General features: G+C 37.0%; 2 protein-coding genes across 7 annotated transcripts; both read left to right on the forward strand.

Annotated features, from left to right (window-relative positions):
- Positions 1-4,347: 4,347 nt before the first annotated feature.
- On the forward strand, positions 4,348-8,449 carry LOC120199004 (probable serine/threonine-protein kinase PBL8). Of its 2 annotated transcripts, none has more exons than XM_039200226.1 (6): positions 4,348-4,516; positions 4,628-4,953; positions 5,033-5,168; positions 6,530-6,666; positions 6,858-6,981; positions 7,811-8,449. In XM_039200226.1, the coding sequence occupies exons 1-6, from the start codon at positions 4,462-4,464 to the stop codon at positions 8,311-8,313; spliced, it is 1,281 nt and encodes a 426-aa protein (XP_039056157.1). In that variant the 5' UTR covers positions 4,348-4,461; the 3' UTR covers positions 8,314-8,449. The 2 variants fall into 2 exon arrangements, with proteins under 2 accessions (XP_039056157.1, XP_039056158.1); XM_039200227.1 differs by having other exon boundaries at positions 4,361-4,516; positions 4,636-4,953.
- A 3,005-nt stretch (positions 8,450-11,454) lies between these two features.
- LOC120199005 (E3 ubiquitin-protein ligase RNFT1-like) lies at positions 11,455-15,647 on the forward strand. 5 transcript variants are annotated; one of them, XM_039200229.1, is made up of 9 exons: positions 11,455-11,620; positions 11,818-12,460; positions 13,142-13,218; positions 13,342-13,510; positions 14,012-14,100; positions 14,360-14,524; positions 14,656-14,733; positions 15,293-15,396; positions 15,475-15,647. In XM_039200229.1, exons 2-9 carry the CDS (start codon positions 11,857-11,859, stop codon positions 15,578-15,580), a joined length of 1,392 nt encoding a protein of 463 aa, XP_039056160.1. In that variant the 5' UTR covers positions 11,455-11,620; positions 11,818-11,856; the 3' UTR covers positions 15,581-15,647. The 5 variants fall into 5 exon arrangements, with proteins under 5 accessions (XP_039056160.1, XP_039056163.1, XP_039056161.1 ...); XM_039200230.1 differs by lacking the exon at positions 11,455-11,620 and having other exon boundaries at positions 11,765-12,460; positions 14,656-14,700; XM_039200228.1 differs by lacking the exon at positions 11,455-11,620 and having other exon boundaries at positions 11,767-12,460.
- The last annotated feature ends 9,853 nt before the right edge of the window (positions 15,648-25,500 follow it).

A 25,500-nucleotide genomic window follows, 5' to 3' on the forward strand; every position in this document is an offset into this window, starting at 1 on the left:
AGGAGGGTATACATGGAAAAGCTTTTTTGAGTCATTTATTTTCGTTTTTTCGAATAAATGCATGCGAACTAGATATCATGCGGTTAGGTTTATTTTTTAAACAACCATGCGAATTAGATATCATGCGGTTAGGATTTATTTTTGTGAATAACAAAGCATAAGGGTAGATATCATGTTGGGTAGGATCTACTAAAGCATGATTGGGTAGCCAACATGTGGGTAGGATTCTTGAACAAATTATTATCCCGACTTAATTGCTTTATGTTTGCTAACCGATCTCTTGTTGTCTTTGCCTTGTTTCTTTTCTGTTTTTGCATTGCAATATCCATTACATGGTGTTGATTTGGGATCGATGTCCATAGAGAAGGCCAGTAATATGGAACGAATGGTTCAGAAAGAGGTCGAAGACAATGCAAATGTTTTGAGGTGGTCAGAACAGTCCCAACTGACCAATGGGGACAGCGTGATGCCTGGATACGTGTCGGAGTTATTTGGTTATACTCACATCAACGTGCGTCAGAATGATCTAAGTGAGCTAAAGGAGATATGGGGAAGATGGACAGTAGCCGATAAGGAGATGTTTTATCAGTTGTACGGCGATATTCCTTATCTTCTGGATGTTCCTATTGACCGAAATCTGTTTAGAGCATTGGCACAGTTCTGGAACCCGGCTTATAGCTGTTTCACATTTGGTAGAGTGGATCTAACACCAACAATAGAGGAGTATCAGGCTTTGGTCCGTTGTCCAAGGTCCCAGATAGATAGAATATATATCAAGCTGCCAGTCACTCCATCGTTTAAGAAGAAATTACTATTGATGACCGGAATGAGTGAAGATTGGGTAATCAAAAACATTAAGAAGAAGGGGGACAGTGAATGTATCTCTTGGGTTGCTTTGAAAGAAGTAATTGATCATCACCCTGATAAGAGAAAGAAGCTTGACTTGTTTGCTTTAGGGATTTATGGGCTCGTTATTTTTCCAAAGGTGCTAGGATATGTAGACATATCAGTCGTTGACCTGTTTGAAAGATTAGACAAGCATGTGGATCCTGTTCCAGCCATTTTTTAGCTGAGACGTTCCGGTCTTTGAGTTCTTGTAGGCGCGAGGGAGAAGGACGCTTTATAGGATGTGCGCCTTTGCTGCTAGTGTGGATTCTGAGTCATTTCAAACATGTTGAAAGAGCACCAGGACGAGTGTTTCTAGAGGGGTTTTCGCCTTTGAAAGATTTTCTTTCTAAAGAATGACCTGGGGGCTTCACCGAAGAAAAATGGATGGTCATCTTCAAGGATATCAGAGATGGAGATATTTTGTGGCGAGCTTCGTGGAATACCTCTTCGGATATACTTTTACCGATGTGGAGAGCGAGATTGTATTCCTTTGCCAGGTATATGGGGTTCTGTTGGGTATGCACTGCTACTAGTTTCCAGACAGTATGGATCGAGGCAGTTCATTCCAGCCACGTGGGACTTGGTAGGATCGGATTTTGCATTCAAAGGAGATTAGTATAAGGGTAAAGTTAAAGGGGTTACTGAGGCCTAGAAGAAAACTCGTCGCGTGAATTTGTTCACCTATGATCTCGAGTTATCTCAAGAGTACGAGTAGTGGAGAAGCGGTCGAGTAAATGACAACATCCCGATAGTGAATCCTGAAAATATTCAGCCGGTGGAGGAACAGTTGAGAGTGGTGCAATCTCCATTAGAGTTAGCCAAGCGCGATTTCGAAGCAGAACGGAGACAATGGAGAATGACTTTGCAGAAACTGGAAGATGAAGTGTATCAAAAGGGATTGGAGATTGACATTCAGAAGAGTAGAGCAGATCGAATTGAAAAAGTAGAGAAACAACTTCGGCTAGACTTTGACGATCTTCGGTCAACTTATCAGCGAATGGTAAAAGCTCTAAAAAATAATAATCATTCCTTTAATCAACGAGATAACTTGATTCATATAAAAAATTATTAAAAGTTTTAACATTTTAATTAGTCATCATTCATTGTTATGATAATTTTATATTTAAAAATAAAAAAATAAATTTAACTCAAAAGAAAACAAGTGTCATATTAACAATAAAAAAAGTATACATATTAAATATTAAATTTACCATGATATTTTTTTTCAAAGAACCACGCGATTGAGATAGACATAGCTAGATAGCCCTTGATTATTATTAAAATACATCTATTAGAAATTTATCGGGTAAAGTATATAAGTAATTTTTGACTTTAGAATGTTGTTTTTCTGAGTTTTTTATTATAAAAAATTATTTTATTGAGTTATTCGATTATTAAAGTTATAAAATAATCATCTAATTATTTATATGTTCAATTAAAATTGATAATCATTTGAACCGGATGTTAACATACTGATCAAGTGCTTGAACTCATATATAGAGTAAAGAATCATTTGAATGCAAGGAAAAAAATTAACTTTTATTTATAATATTTTTAATTATTTGCAATATTTATCTTTAATATTTAATCTTGCAAGTCTAATAAACAATTATAATATTCTACTACTCTTGTGTGTGCAGTTTTTTCTTTTTATAAGAAAATTTAGGGTCCGTTTGTCAAAAAAAATATATTTTAATTTTCATTTTCTTAGAAAATGAAAAACATTGAAGAAAACATGTTTTGTTATAAAATTTTCAATATTTCTATTAAAGTTATTTTTGGAAAAGTTGAAAAATAAGAAAACACAAGAGTTAGATTTTTAACTTAAATTGTATGAGTTCAAATTTTTTTAAGAATAATTTTTTGATTTAATGGCATCTGAAACCCTCAAACTTTTACAAAAAAACAATATGGTATCTAAACTTGTTTTACATTCAATATGGTTTCAGATACAGTTAAATTTCCTAATTTAAGTATTGATTTATATTAACCAAGCATGCTTTATAATCTTCAAAAAATTGAAAATAAAACCTATTTTCAGAAAATTAAAATAGAAGACAAAAACATAAAATATTTTCTAAAATCAAAAGGATTTTAATAAATTAAATTTTAATAATCCGACGTGAGATCAATATAAATGTTATTTATTTTATGTTTAAACTAGAAGTGGAATCAAATGACTATTTGTTTTCTCCAATCCACCTCCTAATTTATCTAATCTTCTACATAGATATTCATTCAGACCTCATTATGTTCATCTTAGAAATTTCCTAATTTAAGTTTTGATTTATATTAGTCAAGCATGTTTTAAATCTTCAAAAAATTAAAAATGAAAACTATTTTCAGAAAATTAAAATAGAAAATAAAATATAAAATAAAATAAAATTTAAAATCAAACAGTCATTTAATAAATCAATTTTAATAAATCCGACGCGAGGTCAATATAAATGATAATTATTTTATGTCTAAACTAGAAGTGGATTCAGATGACTATCTGTTTTCTCCGATCCACCTCTTACTTTATCTAATCTTATGCATAGAGATTCATTCGGACCTCATTATCTTTTACTTAAAGAGATGGGAAGTATATAGCATTGTGTGCCTTTGGAATGCGCGAACCGAGCAGAGTAAAAAGGAGCGTGATAATGCTGACACAATATACGCTAGGGACGTGTAAATTCGGTTATCGGATTCTATCATATCCAAAATTTCAAATATTTGGGAATTTTAGTTATCTATAATAATGATCCGTATCAAAAAAAAAATATTCGAAAATTTTAAATATGTAAAATAGTAATTTGTATTTGATTTAAAAGTGGATACTCAAAGTTTTGGTATCCAAAATTTCAGATCGAATATTCGGATATCCAAATTCAAATACAAAATTTAACTTGAAAAATAATAATAATTTTATATTTTAAAATTTATTGTAACTTATTCAATACATCTACTATATTATATATATATATATACATATATAAAAAATAATAATTTTATATTTTACAAGTTACTGTAAATTATTCGATACATCTACTATATATATATATAATTACTCACATACAATAAATAATTAAATATATTAATTTTTATTGGAATATAACATTAATGATTTAGTGAATTACTCATTTATTAGATTTAATGTATCTAAAATCTAAAAGTTTAATTTTTTTCAAATTTTTGAATAATCTAAAAATGAAATTTATCCAATCCGTATCGTATCCGATCATCTAAGGTTTTTTTTCAAATATCCCATTCAAATTATTCAAAAAATAAAAAATATATTAAATATAATTTTCAGATAGAATCACTAGATCAGATCAATCAAATTGGATTTTTTAACATTCATACAGTACACACAAAAGGTACGGATAGGGGTTCCGTTACAGATACGGGTGCGGATGCGGGCGGAAAGAAACAATCTCACTCGCATTGATTCATTTCAATTCACCCCGAAGTAACATTATTTTATTCCCACGCACGTAATGAAACTAAGTTAAAGTCACAGCGAGAGAAGAGCCTTGCGGAATTGGGAAGCTGAAGAAGCTGCTGCGATTACGAACTCATTCTTCCGTCATGGGCAACTGTGGCACTAGAGAGGAATCTGATGTTGTTGTTACTCATGCTCAAGGTTAGGTCATTTACTTGTTTTAATTTCTTTTTCCTTTTTCCCAATCTCCCCAGCCCTAGGGCAACCTTCCCCTTTCTTTCTATTCTTCTTCTCATTCTCTGAAAATCGCAGTTCAACAGCTCCACAACCACATATTATCTGACAAGAAGCTTACTCAAAGTCAGAGTCAGAATCAGAATCGCACCCTTTCAGATCTGAGCGATTTCGATGACTCCAGAAAAAACGCGCTTCTCTATACCCACATCATCGCCTTCACTTTATTCGAGCTGGAGACTATTACCAAGAGCTTCCGTTCTGACTACATTCTCGGAGAAGGCGGTTTCGGGACCGTCTATAAAGGTTACATTGACGACAATGTGCGGGTTGGTCTCAAATCTCTGCCTGTCGCTGTCAAGGTCCTCAACAAAGAGGGCCTTCAGGGTCACCGCGAATGGTTGGTACGTATCCTCTCTCTTAATTTTCCTGCATTCTTTTCCCCAATTTTTTCAATTCCCGTAAACTACTCTCTATCTCCAGACTGAGGTCAACTTCCTCGGCCAGCTCAGGCATCCCAATCTGGTTAAGCTGATTGGCTATTGTTGCGAGGATGATCACAGGCTACTTGTATACGAATTCATGTTCCGTGGAAGCCTTGAGAATCACCTTTTCCGAAGTAGGGATTTCTCCACTTTCTTTTTCTCTTTTTAACATTTCGCATGATTCCTATTATATCCAGGTTTGTTTATGCTTATCTTGTTTCCCTGTCTCTCAATCCCAATCATTACAAATACCTTCTCTTTCCTGCTGCTAAGTGCTAACATCCTCTCATCAGCTAGGCTCTGGAAATTTTTGTTATCTACTTCGAATAAACTCATCAATCTGGCGATAAAACATTCTAGCACCTAATGTAATTAGTACGTATACTTTCCCATGCGATGCTTCCGCCCTTTTTCATGATAGAATTCTCTAGTGCGTAGATCATCTTAAACTTACTTGGTGTATCTCATTTGTGAAGACTTCGAATAATATTTAAATTATATAAAAATATTTTATATTTTTAAAATTTATTATAATTTTTCTAAGTATTTATTATTTTCTTATTAATCTAGGGTGATTCAAGTGGTAGTATTTGTTCTAAAAACTCTCAATCATTTGTGAATGTTTATATATTAGTGTTTGATTTGAACTTGAGACCACTATAGATAATCATCCTTTAATCAATAAGTTAGTTTGATTATATATGATTATTATTATTTCTAATTTAACACTAATATCCTGCAAACGTTTTTTTCGCTAAAGGAGTGGGGTAGAAATCAAATATTTAAGGTTCAATTAATTTTACAATATTTACACACGTCGGTTTAGTTGATGCTTCTATATTCTTTGGATTGGTAAAATGTTTTTCTTTCTATCCAAGATGGCAGTTTATCTGCTACAAGTGGCCTGCAGGGCCATGAGCACCCCTTTGTACACGGTGATAGTTTAAGAATTTTGTTTCAAAATCATTTCAATACACCACGGGTGTTGCTAATTTATATGGAAGAGAAAAAGATAAGTGCAGTTGATATGAGAATAATCTTGAGGGGAATTTAGTGGGGTGACACTTGAATTAAGAACATTTGTTCAAACTGGCAAAAAGTTGGTTTATTGCAATCTATTATTTTCCTCGAAAATCCCTGGCATCCAAATAAACTGATACCATGATAGATTATCCCCTCTTTTGTTGCAAGGCTCTAAGATATCATCTACTCCTATCTTCTCCTAAACTTATTTGACCAATGAAGCAATCATATGAATAGAATCATATGATGTAGGTGTAGCATTCTCCATCAGTCATCCTAGGATCCTTGGGGATTAAAATTGATGTGTTTCATGCTTATTATAAAGTATCCAATTTAGAACCTAAAGCCATTAAGTACTAAAATGGTTTCCTTTTGCGTCTTCCGTTTTCATAATTGTATGACACTATTTGTCTGTTGTAGCTTTTCTGTCTACTGTTAACAAAAGTTTATCTCTCTTTCCTGTGCCATTCAGAGGCAACTGTTCCTTTATCCTGGGAGAAAAGAATGATGATTGCTCTAGGAGCTGCTAAAGGACTTGCTTTCCTTCACAATGCTGAAAGACCTGTGATATATAGGGATTTTAAAACCTCAAATATATTATTGGACTCTGTAAGTATTTGCTTAAATGTTCATTCAAGAGCTTGCTCATCTTCTTCTCCCTTGATTGTTGAATTTGTTGTCCCCTCTAATCTGTGCTAGTTGAAAAATGAGCCATTCAGTAATCAGTATTATACTACTGTAGTTCTTATCTATGGATCTTTATTCCTCTTCAACCATGAGTTTGTCTCTTGAATATTCAGGATTATACAGCCAAACTTTCTGATTTTGGGCTTGCGAAAGCTGGACCACAAGGTGATGAGACCCATGTCTCCACTCGAGTGATGGGAACATATGGATATGCAGCACCTGAATATGTTATGACTGGTATGACCTACTAAAATCTTAGTAATGTGTGATACATCATAATAACATTTATCAGAAGAATGGGGTCCAGCAAATGGGGGAAATGAATTGATGCCCGTATTTGATAAAAATAAAGAAAGGGCATGCATTTACTATGAAATTACTTCTCTGAGCTGCCTTACAGAAAGGCGTAGCTTGAAAGCATGCTGGGTGCAAGCTATCAGCGACCAATAAAAATTTAGCTGATTCGCCATATAGGTAGGTGTAAATCCTTTAGTGTCAGTGTCACTGTTGCTGATAACTGTGCCTTCTGCTTTTTGGATGTGAGAGTGAATAAGGAATTTGTTGCATTACTTTTGGGGTTTCTGGTTCTTGGATGCGAGTGTGCATAAGGAACTTGTTGCATTAGCTTTGGAATTTTCTGCTTCTTGGATTTGAGAGTGCATGAGGAGCTTGTTGCATTAGTTTTGGGCTTTTGGCAGTATCAAACGTTAAGTGAAAATTTTGTTTTTAACACCTGTTTACGAAGAATTATGAACACAAATTCAAGTAAATCCATCAGATTATTTTTGTTGAGATTTTTGAACGGGATCCAATCTGCGATTTAGGTCTAACAGAATAAAGAGATATCAAGGATATATGCAGTTTGAATTTAAGAAAGTCTTCAAGCTGATTTTAATTCCTTGCTGCTTAAGTGGCTGTTACTCAAGTTCTGGGACACATTTGAGCATTTATCATATTGTCTACAACTTCTCTGGTCTTTACATTTTTCTTCTGGTGGTTTGAACAAATTAAGAAGCAATTATATTTGATTTGCACAGTTCCTTATTTCTTTGTATGAAATGTGCAGGCCATCTGACTGCAAGGAGCGATGTATACAGCTTCGGAGTTGTTCTTTTGGAGCTTTTGACGGGACGAAAATCTGTTGATAAGACAAGGCCAAGCAAGGAGCAGAACTTGGTGGATTGGGCTCGTCCAAAACTGAATGATAAGAGAAAATTACTTCAAATAATTGACCCAAGGATGGAGAACCAATATTCAGCAAGGGCAGCTCAGAAGGCCTGCAGCTTGGCATACTACTGTCTGAGCCAGAATCCAAAAGCGAGGCCATTAATGAGTGATGTAGTTGAGACGCTGGAACCACTACAATGCACCGGCGGTAGTGCAGATGAAGTCTCCTCGTCTTTAAACTCAAAACTAACAGGTGGTAGTACTGGTCCATTTGCTATGGGTGGAGTTCCAGATTACCGAGTGCATCACAGATTTCCCAACAATGTTGGACCAGGTGGCATTTGTAGGTTGCCTAATCCAGATTGTTCCCCAGGTGGCCCTGCAGCATGCAGAGTTAGATGAAATTGTCACTTAATTGTACACTTGTTTGGTGTGGCTTTTGTAGCATTACCCCCTGACAAAGTGAAAATTTTGCTTGTTGAAACAAGGGTGGTTTGACTTCATTGTACCTACTGTGCAAGTTGTCCTGTTTGCTGATTATGTGTTGATTATGCCATTCAACTGAAGCATGCATCACTTTTTTCCTTTGCCACTGGATTTTCCTGTTGGAAAGTTGTCTTCAGCTTAATTGCACGCAGTTTCAGACTTGTAAGTAGGTGCTTTTTGCCGTAAATAATTATGTTGAAGATGGTAGACAATGGAGAATGTTGTCAGCGACTCTGAAAATGAGCAGTTATTACAAACGTGCAGCGATGACAAGGAGCTTATCCTTTTATTTTGTTTGATAGCAAAAGCTGTCTTAGACTGCTGTTTGTTAGGTTGCCTGCAGTGCATATGATTGAATGGGAGAAGCAGATGATGGACGAAACCCCACTTCATCAATCCTGATACAGTGACAAAACAAAACAACAGGCAGAATGACAGAAATGTGAAATTCGCTATAGGGAAAGTGCGGGTGCCATTTCTTATGCCCTACTAATGAGTTCTAACACGTGGATTACCCTATTAGCTCACTTTTAGAAGATTTCTTTCATTAACGTTAGATTCAAACGGCAAGTGAACCGGATACTTCTCTTCAAAATCTTCTCAACCGTGAAATTCACACCTAATTTCAAGGCTCGCAATCAGCTTGGTGAGAAAGCAGAAGCTAATGTAAGCGCTGTTTTTGAACTCATTCAGCAGAAACAAATATATCCCCAAAAGATTTTGAGGCCTTTGATTCAAGAAAGTAGGTATTCGTCGACATCATAGGGGTGTACGGAATGATTGATGTTGGAGAGACCACGATTGTTAAAGAAGTTGTTAGACAAGTCGGTGGTTATGGTAGCTGTAACTCAAAACTCTTGACATCCAAAAAATTCAAAACCAATTTCCAGACGTGCTGGATTGAAATTCGAGGAGCAGAGCGTGATTGAAGAGAGATAAAAAAGATTCTTGTCTTATAGATGATATTCGGATAACATTAAACCCGACGAAACTGGAGATTCTTTCTGGATACGAGCATCATAGATACACCATACTACTAGAGATTTGCATGTCTTATCCAAGGATATGGATGCTGAAGAAAGTTTTCTAATAGGAGTTTTAAAACATGAGCGCTTGGGATTTATTTAAGAAGATGGCAGTGGATGGTGCTGAAAATCCAGACTTGTTACCCATTGCAACTAAGGTAGCTAAAAAATGTAGTAGTCTTTGCCCATCGCCAACAAAGCACTTGTGCAGAGACTTTAAATGAACCTCCATCTGTGTGGGAGGATGCTTTGTGGCAACTACATAAGCCTTCAACAAGCAACTTCAAAGGGGTACCAGCAGAAGCATTTTCAACGATAGAGCTAATCCATGTATTGACTATCGACGCATCTGGTATGGAATCCATGGTTGCAATTGGAAAAATCTGGAGATGTTTTCCGGTAGTAATTCAAACAAGCATATAAAAAAGTATTTGGTTCACTCGTTGTTTGAATCTAACATTAATGGGAGAAATATATTAAAGGTGGGTTAATAGAGTAATCCACGTGTCAAGAGTTTCGAGAACGTCAGCGAACCCAGGAGAGGTAAGTCGCCCCTTTCAGTTCAGGAGGTATTGAAGGAAGGTATGATAAGAATAACTAGAGTGTCGTTACTCAGAAATGAACCCGAACCAGGTATCGGGCTAGCTAATGCTTCAAAAAGTGATAGGTAAACTCAGTAATTATCGCTAAATCACGAAACACATAGAGACATTTCTTAAGTCAAAGTGATTAAAGTGTCCTTAAGGAATTAATGACCAGGATAGAGTTGCTTAATAAATAACAACAGTAATAGACCAACAAGCCTTCGTATAATGTTCTAGATGAGAGAACGAGCGAGATAGCAGCTAGTGAGAGGATGACTTCACTTTAGTGGGTCCAACTATGCTGGAGTATAACTAGGTTACCTTGGTTGCCCTAGTAGGGCATTGTTAGTGCGTGAGGCACTTCAGGAGCTAACTGGGGTGAGAGGCCTGAACACTCGCAAGGAGTGGATTAGCGATGTCAATGTTGTGTGGCCTTTGGGCCCTAGGTACGCACGGGTAGTAATGATTATGAATTGCCTTAAGAGCATAAGACACTGACATTATGTTAAGCTTTTGCATAACATTCTAAGAGAGAGAACGGTCAAAATACTAGTAAGTGAGGTAGCGTTTTCACCTACTTTTGTTGTAAATGATAATAATAACAAGATAACAATAAGATAATAATAAGATATGTGTGATAACCATATAACCTTATGAGGTAAGATTCCATAAGACTTATGCCTTTGTTTGCTGCTTGGGAAACAATAAGGACACCGAGCTACTTGTATGCACGACGATCGTCTAAGGTATATATATGTATCAATAATGCTAAGGCATTTTAGTATCAGTGAGAATGCACATTTGAATCAGTGTGAATGCACTTTTGTATCAGTGTCGAGACACTTCAGTACCAGTGATAAGGCACTTCCGTGAATTGATGGCAGTGCTAAAATATATAGCTATATATATATTGTGTTTGGATTTGTATCATGTTTATTGCATTTTGTTATTGTTTTGATATTGCGGTTAGAGACCCTATATTTGTACACTCACGACGAGGCTCTTAGTAGAAGACTAAGAGAGGTATGAGATACAAACTATAGCGATAGAACTGTTGAACGGTCCAACTGGGATTTCCATTACGCCCACGGTTGTTAACAGAGAGTGACTGATTTGTAATAGACGATAATATTAGTGATCAATTTGTAACTTTTGAAACATTACTGGTGAAAACTATTACTAACTCATACTTTAGTGACCATTGGCGTAGTTTGCCCTAGATTAAAATAATTTATATATGTTCCGTATAATATTATCTCTAATTAAAAGATATATGGAAGATATATTTAAAGAAAGAAATGTATATAAAAAAATTTAGGTGACCCTATTCACAGGATATATAAATATAAATAAAGTTGACTAATTTTTTTTTCCTCACTATCGCTGTTTGTCTGCCCTCGCGCGAGCGAGAAGGGAAAAAAAGAGAGGAAGAAAACCGAGGACGTAAACCAAACAAACAATTGGAAGACAAAGGAAAGAAGAAAGATCTGATTTTTATCCTCTCTCTGCATTTTTTAACAATAGGAGGATCAGTCTTTGGTCGTCCTCGATTGAGCCCAGATTCAGTCAAACCTTCCCGCTTTCTTTACTATTGACTCCGACAATAGGGTTAAGGTATTTTGCTTCTTTTCATTTCGGATTTTATTTTTTTCATTAAGGTAAGCCCGGTATCATGTACGTCTTATTCATCCCTTTGTTCAATGAACGTAAGATTGTGTCTTGTCATTTGTTTAGGTTTTCTTGGTATATCCCGAATTGAAAAAAAAATAAAAAATTGAAATTCTGATTTATATCATGAAATGATCGCTTAGGGCTAGGCATCCTCATCATCACCATCATCATCGCCGCAAATGGACGCTTCTGGTACGGATTCAGACGCATACGGTGGCGGTTCTTCTAATTCAAGAAGACAGAGAATATTGTCGGCTTCGAATATAATCCAAGTGCCTATTTCGGCCTTGTTAGAGTACTCAGGCCTTCTCCGTACATCACGTTCTATTCACCAAGAATCCCCTCTTATCCCAAATCCAAATGTAGAAAATTCCACTTCTTCCCTTCCCAACAATGGACATGTTGCAATTAGGATAATTGGGGCAGAAGACCAACATGAGAGCGATAGGGATGCCTCTGGTATGGTGGTTGGCCAACTCAGGGAAGTTACTCCTCAGAGCGAGGTGTTTCTGGGGTTGGGAACATCTGATGGTCAAGGAGGGAACTCCAGGAGCAGCGATCTTGGGGTGGCTACTGGAGAAGGTGAAGGTGTTTCCTACTCTTCGTCCAGTGGGAGTGTTAGTGCTGATGCAGAATCTGGGGATGGGAGTGGGTCTGGAGTCAATAATAACAGAGATTCCTCCTACCAAAGATATGACATTCAGCAGGCTGCTAGGTGGATAGAGCAAGTTCTGCCCTTTTCTTTGCTTCTCTTGGTTGTTTTTATCCGGCAACATTTGCAAGGTGACGCATCTCATTTTCTTAATTTTTTTTCTAGATTTGCTTCTAGCAATATAATTTCAAAAATTTTGTTTCAGAATATCTGTTAAATATAGCATCAGCATTTAGATAGTTTGAATCTTTGATGTTTGGGAATATTCTGTTGTTAGTGTGCTTATGCATTTTGCAAATGTTCATGGAGTTGGGCACTTGGGCTTTAACTGTTATTGAGAATTTAAGTGCATGTCTTCTTGCTTTTCCTTCTATGCTTCTCGACAACTTCTGTAATTTTTTTACACCAAGTATTTACTTGTATTTAATGTTATACTTGCACGAAGAAAGCTCCTTTGGAGGAATAGTTGATGAACATTGGTTTCATCTTTTAGAAACTTATTGGTGTTGTTCTACTAGCCTTGATTGGTGAAGTGCTTGGCTTATGCATTTCCGATAGAGCAATACAAGGATCCAAACCTATAGAGTGTTCTTTGTGCCTTTTAAGTTTCATATTGTAATAATTTATGTCTCAAACTTGCAACTGCCTAACTACTAATTTGATGGACTACATGAGGTGTGGAGAGAGGAACTCTGATTTGGTTTTTATGGCTGCTACAAGGTTAAAAGGGGCTTTTTCTGTCTTATACCTTCTCAAACTGAAGTACTGTTCATTTCAACTTAATGACATTTGCCTTCTGCAAAGATTTTCAGGTTTCTTTGTTACAATTTGGATTGCTGCTGTCATGTTCAAGTCTAATGACATTTTACGGAAACAAACCGCTTTGAAGGTGATAAAAACTGTCTTATATTTATTTTTCAGTCCCATGTTTGATCAGAAACCAGTACTTGGAAAAGTTCTTTTTATCATCTTAAGAAAATAATTTAAGTATGCCTTCTGGTTGTGGCTGCAGGGGGAGAGGAAAATATCTGTTCTGACTGGCTTCTGTCTTGCTTTCACGCTCCATGTGATGGTTGTCTATTGGTGGTATTGGAATGATGATCTTTTATATCCATTAGTGATGCTTCCCCCAAAATATATTCCACCTTTCTGGCATGCTATTTTTATTATCATGGTTAATGGTGAGTTGTTTTCCACTAATATGTTTATCAATTGCACTGCAATTTATGGAGATGGTTTGGCATCCCTTTGTGTTTATACAATGTCTATTGCAAATTCACCTTCCCCGTATACAACACTCAACAGCAATCTTATTCTTTTCTGTCAAAATAAATGGCTGAAGTAAGATTCATATGGTTTTATTTGTTAAAGTAGATGCTTTATAGAAATTTTCCTTATAGGTGTGTCTCCCCATATAAGTTTGTTGCTTGGGTTAGTGAATGCTGCTTACATTTCCTTCTAAATTGAGCACTTTTAGGAATATCATCTGTATCCAAATGAGTGATAATTCATACATGAAGCAGCATATTATGAAATCCTTCCATGTGCATGCATACAAAAGCTGCTCCATCTCTTTCTGTTGCCCTTATGTTCAAGATGCTTGTTTGCCCATTTCTATTGTGATCTGTGGATTATTTTTGCCTTCTTCATTTATGTGGTGTTATGATTCTGGCTTCTTTCAGATACTTTAGTTCGACAGGAAGCAATGGTTTTAAAGTGCTTTCTGTTAATGTATTACAAGAACTGTAGAGGCAGAAACTACCGGAAGCAGGTGAGCACACGTTTTAGTGGACTAGAATATTTATAAATAGCCAAGAATTCATGTCTATATATATGTTTATGCATGAAGTATTGAGTATTGAAACTTTGTGAGGTAAAAAAAGAAAAAGTATAGAAAAACAATGATGCTAGTAGAAAAAGAAATTTGATCAAGAACAATCTGTTATATTGGTGGCTTTTTCTACAATTTAGAACTTAACATATATAGCTATATTCTCCTTCATACTGACTTTAGAGATGCATATTTCCAGGGTCAAATGCTAACATTGGTTGAATATATGATGCTACTTTACCGTGCCTTACTTCCAACTCCAGTTTGGTACCGTTTCTTCTTAAACAAAGACTATGGAAGCCTCTTTTCATCACTAATGACAGGGTTGTACTTAACCTTCAAGCTGACATCTGTTGTTGAGAAGGTTTGTTTTTCTATTAAAATGTTTTTGTAGTACTTTTTTGAAGTCATTATAAATTTACTGTTCATTTGAAAAATGGGTCTCTGCTTGTCAATTTTCTAAGATTTGCCCCTATCATGGTTGTCAATTTTCAGGTGCAATCTTTCTTTGCTGCATTGAAGGCATTATCTCGTAAAGAGGTGCATTATGGTGCTTATGCAACATCAGAGCAGGTAGTCTGGATTTTATTTTGGGTTGCTGAACTGAACATGTATATATAAATAGATTTAAGGTGCCTATTTTCTTGCAAGCCAACAGGAAGTCACCAAAAGAAATGTTCTTATTGATATTTATAGCATACGAGAAACTCAAAAGCATTATGTTTAGAGAAAGTGAAAAATGGAAGACTTAGATAAAGCTCTTGCCGTTGCTTCTTTTTCTCTCTAGATGCATCAATATCTTTCTTTTCTATAGCTATCCTATATTTGTATCTCACATTCACAACTGATCCACTATTTCTCATCTTAGATCTTTGTACCACCCTTTTTTCTCTACACATATTAAGGGTTCTGGAGCTCTAATTGGTAAATGTTGTGTGCTTACCTTGAGTTGATTTCTCTACACATATCAAGGCTATAATTGGTTGGTGTGCCTTAGCAGCAACTCATTTTGGGTTGGCATTTAAAAAATGAAGCAAGGCTGTTATTTACAATGAATGTTTCTTTTTCCGTACTAATTTTTAAGAAAGAAAAGTTGGGTTTTTATAACTAGTCACTTCTTGTGATGTTTTAGGTGAATGCAGCGGGGGACCTCTGTGCTATCTGCCAAGAGAAGATGCATGCTCCTATACTACTACGCTGTAAACACATATTTTGTGAAGATTGCGTGTCTGAGTGGTTAGTTTCCCATAGTTTGGGATTTGTGTTTGCACTAGTTTATTTGGTTTATTTATGCAGATCTATTGTGTTGTCCAGGTTTGAGAGGGAAAGAACTTGCCCTTTGTGCAGGGCGTTGGTTAAACCTGCAGATCTGAGGTCATTTGGTGACGGATCTACTAGTTTGTTTTTTCAGATATTCTGATTTCATTGCTGGGTTCAATCGAAATCATGGAATCCTTACCTGCTTGGATGTTAAAATGTATTTTATCCACTTTATAAAAAAAATGTACTTTATCCAAAGCAGCCGTATTCTGAACCAGTGTCAACATCAACATTCCTCATCATCATCTAGAGGGGTAAGTTTGGTTTTGCCATGCCTTGTCTGAGTGAATTTAACCAAGAAGTTGAACCAAAACAACTGGTTGGAAAGACGTAAAGAATGGGACGTCTATGTTGTAATGTCAAGGGGTTGAATTTGAATTGAATGTAACTATCTAATGGGCAAACACAAGGAGTTGGCCTTCTCAGTATATGTCACTGCTCTCATGGTTATTTTAATGATTTCTGGCTTTCAAGTTCTCTAGAACAATTATGTTTAAAGTGCAATATATTCATATAACTCAATTGCTAATGTTTCTAGCTAATGTTATTTCCAATTTCAGTTTAAATGCCAATGCTATTGTACTACACTTTCCGGATTTGAACTGTGATTTTTGACGTGGTATGCTCATATAAGCTAGTAAAGAGTTTACGGATAGGGAACAACTAAATTTGCTCTGGAAAAATGGAAAACATATTTTGTTTTTTATTATTTAATCATGGAAGGAAGGAAAGAATCTTTTGGGGTGAAATGGGCTCCTTCCCTGTCTCATCCATCCTATAACGACTAAATAATAATGAGTCAAAAGCAGAAAACTACAAAGAACATGTTACAGAAGGGTTGAACATACACCGTATACAAATCATGTAAAATAAATAAAAAAGGTGATACTAAATCTGAGAAAGGAGAGTAGTGGAGCTGTTGTTGCATTGCAAGTGCATCCATCCTTGCTACCAACAGGTGGGCCATGGATATTGGAGTTGGAGACGGCATCCTTTGCTTCCTTCCTTTGTTGGTGTTGGCTGCTGGCCGGGGCCGGGGCCGGGGCTTGTACTAGAAGAAGGGTAGCTTCCACCTCAGGGATGTTGAGGGGATAAGCAACTGGTATAGGTTGTTCAGCCCCCCCTCATCTAAGTACACAACATCTTGCATGCTGAGTTTGTTATACTCATGCGCCCTTTTCTGCCAACAATGTCTCCAGTTGCAGTCAAATCTGATTTCCAGCATTCATTATTACAAACACAATCACCATTAATTAGTTAACGCTATTCAATTGCTTGTACCAATGAACTAATGGATTTTTCCTTTGAATATTTCAAGTGTTGGATATCTGGTGCAGAAATCTTCATAGCTTAAACAAATATAAACAAACAAGAAGAGCTACATACATATTACAGAGTAATTAGGAAAGAAAAGAAGGCGTTGAGTTTGAGAAGGATAACAGAATCCCTGTCCGAAAAGGTTTTCGTCTTACCTCTAAAGCCTCTTCGAAAGAGTCACCAATATGAAGGGAAGTGGTAAGCCTATCCAGACCCCCTTTGTATTGTAGGATAGTCCATTCTTCTATAGCCCTCAGCTGGTTGTTGCTTCTGCTATTGAGAAGGAATATAATCAATAAAATGGTTGTCCTTTGTTCTCATATCTAATGGGGTAAGGGGAGGTAAAATAATAGACTGCTCCCAACGCAGCTTTCGTAAGAAAGCTCCGAATTGTGAAACGTCCTCTATGAAACTCGATCTCACGACCTCAAGGTTAAGAACTTTACTGAGCTGGATGGTCATTATTTCAAGGAACATAATCAATCAATTCAATAAAAAAAGGAGCACTTGAAAAAATGGCAATTCTTCAGCGATAGCGATAGGTATGAAGCAATAAAGACACTCACCTGAGAAGCTGTTGAAGCATCTAACATATGCGATGATCCCACTGTACCAAGCGTTTCAAAGTCGTGAGGTATGTCATCATCATCATCAAGAATGTATTTGGCTTTCCGAGCAAGAACACCCCAGAAATCTATGGAATCATTTACTGAGTCCTCGCAGCCATTAGACGAGAGGGAAAATACAGAAAACCGAACCTGCTATTAATAGGCACATAGAAATCTTTAGAGAAAAAGCAGAAGAGAGAAATAGATGTCATTTATAATGTAATGTTGTGGCCATGTAGGCTTAGCTTGACCCATTAAATAAAATTTAAAACCAAAAAGAAGAAATTTAAAAGTGAAAATGAAGCAAAGCATCGATAATATAAATCTTAAATTTAAGGATAAATTACTCAGTTAACCACTTAACTATTTAGCCCTTTTACTTTTATCATAGATCTTTCAATTTTTTCAATCACACCACTTAACTGTTTAATTGTTTCAATCAAGCCACTAGCCGTTAACTGTTGATGGAAATGATGCGTGACAGTTAAAAGGAATTGTCATAATTATAATTATATGGCTTGATTAAAACAATTAAATAGTTAAGTGGTCAAATGAGTAGTAGTTTTTAATGACCACTTCTTCATTTTCGTCACTGTTAACGGTTAGTGGCTTGATTGAAACAATTAAATAGTTATGTGGTGTGATTGAAAAAATTAAAAGATTGATGGAAAAAGTAAAAGGGATAAATAGTTAAGTAGTCAACTAAGTAGTTTACCCGAAATTTAATATAATCACATGTCCATTTGCATGGCTGATGGCTTGAATCACACTATCACACCAATCAAATATCCCTACTTACAAATAATACTTAATTCAGTGTTTGTATTGAATGTTTCACCGTCAAATTCCAAGCCTATGAAAAGCTTTATTATGATTTTGTCACTGAATTAATCTCATGAAGCCGCTTCTTCAGAAATGGCAAATCAAATATGAACCCTTTTCTCCACCTCTGGTCCAACATATTCTCTAACTCACCCTGATGATTGCTTTTCTCCAGTTCTCTGTCACAACCAAAAACATCTACTGCTTCTTCACCCTTGCCATCAACTTTATAACTGCTATTCCCACCATGACTATGAAGATGACCAAATATATTTACAGATTCTCTACGTAGAATAGGATTTCGACATTCAGGTTGCTGAGAAACACTAGCCAACTTCAGCCTGGCAACCATTTGAGCTGTTGGTCCCAAGTCTTTAACAAACAAAATTAAGCTTTCTCTGTAACTGATATCCTGCCGATCAAGCTACAAGCACAACTTTTTCAGTCAAGAAATGGGCATAGTATTCTACAAGCACAGCAATATCCCATTTGGGGCCAGTCAGTTTAGTGGTTTTGAGTCGGTGGATGCATTATCAGACATCCAAGGCGTATAGGTACAGCGTCTTTCTACTTCACCGTAATTATTTCTCCTACCATTTATAGCACCTGTTACAGAACCATGGGTTAAATTCAGTCTGTTTTAAAAGCAAATAAATCCAAGTGGCATATGTTTTAAAAGAATTCCCTATTAGAGTTTCTTGCATCAAAACCAGTAGCAGACCCAGAATGTTGACGACCCATAATGATTTGAAGATGATGCATTGGTCCTTATATTGGGTCTCAAATTTGTTGATGGAGCTCTGGCTTCACACATGAGCCTTCTAGTAGTTCTTCGTTTTGTATCCAAATTTCTCTGGGTCAATTTTAAGACAACTTAAGGCCTTTGTTGCTAGTTCATAAATGGCTCGAGCCCGTAAAAAAAAGGCAGACATTCATTTTGTGGTAAGAATGATTTAGATAGTGTGGCATAGGATTCTTAGCTGATACTCATACTAGTACCTGTCTGAAGTATACTGTTGTTGGGGAATTAAATTGCATTGCATTTCGGGGAATTAAATTTACATCATGCTGCACAAACACTCACCATCAGCAACAAAACCCCACATAATGTTTCATACATAGTTTAACTCAAACTTATCACGCCATCTGAATCTAAACCAAGAAATTGATAAGCTAGGGTTCACATGATTGTGGCCAAATGACATTTAACAGATATACCTCAAATTGTTGAAGTCTTGTATACATTCCTTCATGAAGTTTAGCTCTCATCGTGCCAAAGTCCATAGGCTTTTTAATGATTTCGTAGTAATCCTCAACCTTGTCATGGTTGCAACAGCCATTAGCACAGTATATGAAAAGAGAGATAGACTACTAATTGCATACCTCTTCAGGGTCAACAGGTTCAGCAAATATTTCATAGGTGTCTCTCCTAACATAAGAAAGATGAGGTCCAAATATCAAATATATTATTCATGCAAAGATTATTTTAAATTTGGCAATCTCTTTCGGTGCAAATCTACTACTTTTTGGTAGCGACTCTTCAACAACTCATACCTTTGTAAAATGTCAATAATATGCTCTAGTATACGTTTCTCTGGCATCCATTCTGTAGATGGCATGATCTTGTATTAGAGTAATTAAAAATTTGAAAATGATGGAAGGCTTGAAAATCTCAATACTAGGGTAGGCTGCTTTATCATCATGTAATTTTGGGCTATTTCCAACCCGGGAAGTGGGATGGTCTGACAAAAAACAATGAACCATGTTACTTGAGAAAGAGAAGAATTAAGCTGCTAGAAAGCCACGAGGCTCGCCACTTACGCAATGCTATCATCTGATTTAATCTCTAATGAGCAGGGTTTTGTGTTAGGAAAATAAACCGAGCACAAGTAATTTCCCTATAACCAGATTAGTGAGAATGCGAAATAAAAGCGGAAAAATAATACCCAAAAATTGATAACGGAGTTCAGCCAATTGTGCTTACGTCTCCGGGCTGCTGCAGATCTTTTACTAAGAGAGAAAATTTACAGGTGTTTACAAAACACTCACTACTCACAAGAAAGCTCTCTAGTATATGAAGAAAGAAATGTTTTGGGATGATTTTGAAGCTAAATGGGTAAGGGTATTTATAGTAGAAACTTAGGGACTAATCTTTGAAAATACCCTAAAGTGCAATGACTAAAGTGAATTTACCCATTCCTATTTTCAACAAACATCTACAAAAATTTTTACCAAACTTTGAAAAACATTTTTCAAAGAAACATTTACCAAACTTTGAAAAACATTTTCCAAAGTTGGTTGCCAAACTTTGAAACTTTTAACAATCTCCCACTTGAAGACTGATTTTAATATGTCTTCACACCTCGATCAATGCAGCAGCATGTCTGGTCTTGTTATTCTAGCATGCCAACTGAAGCTGAACACAACTTCAGTTTGTCCGTAGTCACCGTCTTTGTCAACATGTCTGCCGGATTTTGAGCTCCACTAATCTTTTCAAGTTTCAAAATCCCATCTTCCAGAAGAGACCGGATAAAATGATATCTCAATTGTATGTGCTTTGTCCTGGAATGAAAAGACAGATTCTTTGCTAGATGGATAGCAATTTGACTGTCGCAATACAAGATATTGTTTTTCTTGTTTCTTGCCTAACTCTTCCAAGAAACTTTGGAGCCAAACCATCTCCTTGCTGGCTTCCGTAACAGCGACATATTCTGCTTCAGTTGTGGAGAGAGCAACTATCTTCTGTAGTTGAGAAACCCAACTCACTGCAGTTCCTCCTAGAGTATAGACATACCCTGTAGTGCTCCTTCTGATGTCGACATTTCCGGCTAAGTCAGCATCTACATAGCCTGTCAGTATCATATCTCCACCTTTGAAACAAAGTGCTTTGTTTGTGGTACCCCGAAGATATCTGAGGATCCATTTGACTGCTTCCCAGTGTACCTTGCCCGGATTATTCATGTACCTGCTAACAGCTCCCACTGCATGAGCAATATCTGGTCTGGTACAAACCATGGCATATATCAGACTTCCAATTGCTGAGGCATACGACACCTTCACCATGTGTGCACGTTCTTCCTCCGTCTTTGGTGATTGGTCTTTGGAGAGTCTGAAATGAACACCTAAAGGTGTACTTACTGGTTTAGCATCTTGCATGTTGAACCTGGAAAGTACTTTTGTTGATGTACTCAGCCTGTGATAACATCAAAGTCCTCGACTTTGTGTCTCTCTTGATCCTCATCCCAAGAATCTGCTTTGCAGCGCCCAGATCCTTCATAGCAAACTGCTTCGACAATTTTTGCTTCAAGTTTATAATCTCTTGCATGTTTGAGCCTGCAACGAGCATGTCATCAACGTACAACAATAAAATAATGAAACTATTGTCGAACCTCTTGATGTAGCAACAATGATCTGCTTGGCATCTGGTAAAACCGTTGCTACTCATGAAACTATCGAACTTCTTGTACCACTGTCTAGGAGCTTGTTTTAAACCATACAAGCTCTTCTTCAACCTGCATACCAGGTTTTTCTTGCCTGCCTCTATGAAGCCTTCTGGCTGCCTCATATAGATCTCTTCCTCCAAATCACCATGAAGGAAAGCTGTCTTTACATCTAACTGCTCAAGATGTAAATTCTCCGCAGCTACAATTTTTAACACCAGTCTGATTGTAGACTGTTTTATGACTGGAGAGAAAATTTCATTGTAGTCAATACCTTCTTTTTGCTGAAAACCTTTGACAACCAATCTTGCTTTGTAGCGTTTTCTCCCATCATGTTCTTCTTTGATCCTGTAAATCCACTTGTTATGGAGCGCTTTCTTGCATGGTAGTAATTCAGCTAATTCCCACGTCTGATTTGACATAAGCGAGTCCATTTCATCTTTCATGGAAGACTCCCACTTGACTGAATCCTCCACCTGCATTGCTTCATCATAGCACACTGGTTCACCATTGTCAGTCAGCAACAAATAGTGCAAAGAAGGCGAATACCGTTGGGTTGGTTTAGGAATTCTAGAGGAGCGTCTCAGTTCTGGTGTGTGTGGTTTTTCTTGAATTGCTTCAGGATTTATCTGAACATCATTTCCAGAAATCTCCTCGAACTCAGCAAATTCCTTTGTTTCAGCTTCGGTATTACTTGATTCTGCGGTTGACCTATCTTTGTACATCATATTTTCATTGAAAATGACGTCTCTGCTTCTGATGATCTTTCGATTTTTGTAGTCCCAAAACCGATAACCGAACTCATCACCACCGTAACCAACAAAGACGCATTTGTTGGACTTGGCATCAAGTTTACTTCTTTCAGCAGAGTTTATGTGTACATAAGAAATACAACCAAACACTATTAAGTGTGAAAGGTTTATTTCTTTCTTGCTCCAAGCTTCCTCTGGTATTCCGCCATCCAAAGGAACTGAGGGCCCACGGTTGATCAGGTAAGCTGCAGTGTTGATAGCTTCAGCCCATAGAAATTTAGGCAATCCGGCATGTATCCTCATGCTTCTGGCACGTTCATTCAGAGTTCTGTTCATGCGCTCTGCTACGCCATTCTGCTGCGGTGTTATGGGAACTGTTGTCTCCATCTTGATCCCATTGTTTGCGCAAAAATCTCTGAAACTATTGTCTCTGTACTCTCCTCTATTGTCAGACCTCAACCGCTTGACTTTTATACCAGTCTCATTTTCCACCATGGCCTTCCATTTTCTGAAGGTATCAAAGACTTCTGATTTCTTCTTCAGAAAATAAACCCACACCTTCCTTGTTGAATCATAGATGAAGGTGACATAATATAGTGAGCCTGCAAGATATGGAACAGGGGATGGTCCCCATACATCAGTATGAACCAATTCTAACCTTTCTGCCTTGGGAGTCTTGCCAATCTTTGTAAAACTGACTTTCTTTTGTTTTCCAAAGATGCAATCCTCGCATAGTCCGACATCTACATTCTTTAGATCCGGCAGCTTCCCTTTTGACAGAAGTATCTTCATTCCTTTCTCGCTCATATGGCCGAGCCTTTGGTGCCATAGGTTTGATTTTCCATCAGCATCTGCTACTACAATGATATTCTCTAAATTTGAGGTTACATAGAGAGTATCGGTCTTCTTACCACGAGCAATGACGAGTGCTCCTTTGGTAATCTTCCATTCACAGCCTGAAAAAGTTGTACTATATCCTTCTCCATCAAGCTGTCCAACAGAAATCAGATTTCTTTTGAGGCCATGAATATGTCTCACTCCTGTCAGCTTCCAGGTGGTCTGGTTTGGCAGTTTTAGTCGGATGTCTCCTTTTCCGACGATCTTCAAGGTTTCATCATCAGCTAGATGAACCTTCCCAAAATCACCACTGACATAGTTCTCCATGATTTCTCGGCATGGGGTGGAGTGGAAAGATGCCCCTGAATCCAAGATCCATGATTCAATCGGACTGTTGACGCTTAAAATCATGGCATCACCTGTCTCCTCCGTCATGTTGGCAGATTCCTGTGCGCCGGTATTTTTCTTCGGTGCTCGGCAATCTCTTTTGAAGTGACCCTTCTTGCCGCAATTATAATAGGTAAAATCTTTATTTCCTGTTCTTGATTTGCCCCTTCTGGATTTTGATCTGCCACGATTTGAATTTCTTTCTGAAGTTCTCCCTCTAGACTCCGTGTGCAAGGCTGAGGAGGTTGATGCTTCACCCGATTCTCTTCGTCGAATTTCTTCACTCAATACCAGATCCCGAACATCGTCGAATTTTAATTTGCTGTTTCCCGACGAACTGCTGACTGCTGTAACAGTAGCATTCCAACTGTCTGGTAGAGATGATAAGAGAATTAAAGCTCGAACTTCATCATCGAACTCGATTTCCATTGAACTCAACTGAGTTGTGATTGTGTTGAGTTCATTTAGGTGTTGTGCCACCGATGCCCTTTCCGCCATCCGCAAATTGAATAATCGCCTCATCAAATGAACTTTGTTTGAGGCCGATGGCTTCTCGTACATACTGGAGAGAGCCGCCATAAGACCCGCCGTGGTCTTTTCCTTTGCTATGTTAAAAGCAACATTGTGGGATAAGGTCAGTCGGATAACTCCGAGGGCTTGTCTGTCGAGAAGAGCCCAATCTTCATCCTTCATGCCCTCTGGTTGCTTTCCTAAGAGAGGTTGATATAGATTTTTCTGGTACAAAAAATCTTCAATCTGCATCTTCAAAAAGCCAAAGTCCGCACCATCGAGCTTTTCAATTTTCACCTTCCCTTCGTCTGCAGCCATCGCTCCCACTCGAATCTGGCTTCGTTTGGATCGTTTCTGACAATTCTTGCGAATCACCGTGTATTAGAACACCACCGTCGACAAACTCGTATCGCCGACCGAATTGCACTATTCATGAAATTCACTATTCACATGAATAGTAATGAATAGTAATGAATAGTAACCTCGCAGAAAATTTGACAAAATTCACAACCAAAAACTCTGATTACCAGTTGTTAGGAAAATAAACCGAGTACAAGTAATTTCCCTATAACCAGATTAGTGAGAATGCGAAATAAAAGCGGAAAAATAATACCCGAAAATTGATAACGAAGTTCAGCCAATTGTGCTTACGTCTCCGGGCTGCTGCAGATCTTTTACTAAAAGAGAAAATTTACAGGTGTTTACAAAACACTCACTACTCACAAGAAAGCTCTCTAGTATAGGAAGAAATAAATGTTTTGGGATGATTTTGAAGCTAAATGGGTAAGGGTATTTATAGTAGAAACTTAGGGACTAATCTTTGAAAATACCCTAAAGTGCAATGACTAAAGTGAATTTACCCATTCCTATTTTCAACAAACATCTACCAAAAATTTTACCAAACTTTGAAAAACATTTTTCAAAGAAACATTTACCAAACTTTGAAACTTTTAACATTTTGGATAAACTTACAAGCACCATAAATCAACTCACACATTTTAGCTAGACTGCCTCAGGATTTCGAGTACAAAATAGAAACAAGTATCATTAAAACAAGTGCTATGCTATGTGTGACTAAAGTTGAGGGAAGCCTTTATCATTTGGTGTCAGGCTGCTTTTGCCATCACAAGACTAGTTATAAGTTAAAAGTAAAGCATAAATTTCTTGGTTGATTTGAAGAATGTATTCTTAAATTTGATAGCATGGGTGACAGCACCTGGTACGAAGAGGGTGCAGCCACATGTTGAAGAGGTCTTGGTTTTGTTGTTTTGCTGGCACTGGCCATTGCCTGTGTGGCAATAGGATCCGATTGCTGTGAGTTACAAGCATCCAATGCAACAGATAAAC

The sequence above is a fragment of the Hibiscus syriacus genome, unplaced genomic scaffold (assembly GCF_006381635.1).
Source record: "Hibiscus syriacus cultivar Baekdansim isolate YM2019G1 unplaced genomic scaffold, ASM638163v2 tig00005292_pilon, whole genome shotgun sequence".
Lineage (NCBI taxonomy): Eukaryota > Viridiplantae > Streptophyta > Magnoliopsida > Malvales > Malvaceae > Hibiscus > Hibiscus syriacus.

Bases quoted from the DNA above. Each gene is read 5' to 3' on its own strand.
- LOC120199004 (XM_039200226.1), top strand. From the start codon at position 4,462: ATGGGCAACTGTGGCACTAGAGAGGAATCTGATGTTGTTGTTACTCAT. The intron at 5,169-6,529 runs GTAGGGATTTCT...TGTGCCATTCAG, and splicing joins TGAGAATCACCTTTTCCGAA to AGGCAACTGTTCCTTTATCC. The intron at 6,667-6,857 runs GTAAGTATTTGC...TTGAATATTCAG, and splicing joins CAAATATATTATTGGACTCT to GATTATACAGCCAAACTTTC.
- LOC120199005 (XM_039200229.1), top strand. From the start codon at position 11,857: ATGGACGCTTCTGGTACGGATTCAGACGCATACGGTGGCGGTTCTTCT. The intron at 13,219-13,341 runs GTGATAAAAACT...TTGTGGCTGCAG, and splicing joins GGAAACAAACCGCTTTGAAG to GGGGAGAGGAAAATATCTGT. The intron at 15,397-15,474 runs GTTAGTTTCCCA...TGTGTTGTCCAG, and splicing joins GAAGATTGCGTGTCTGAGTG to GTTTGAGAGGGAAAGAACTT.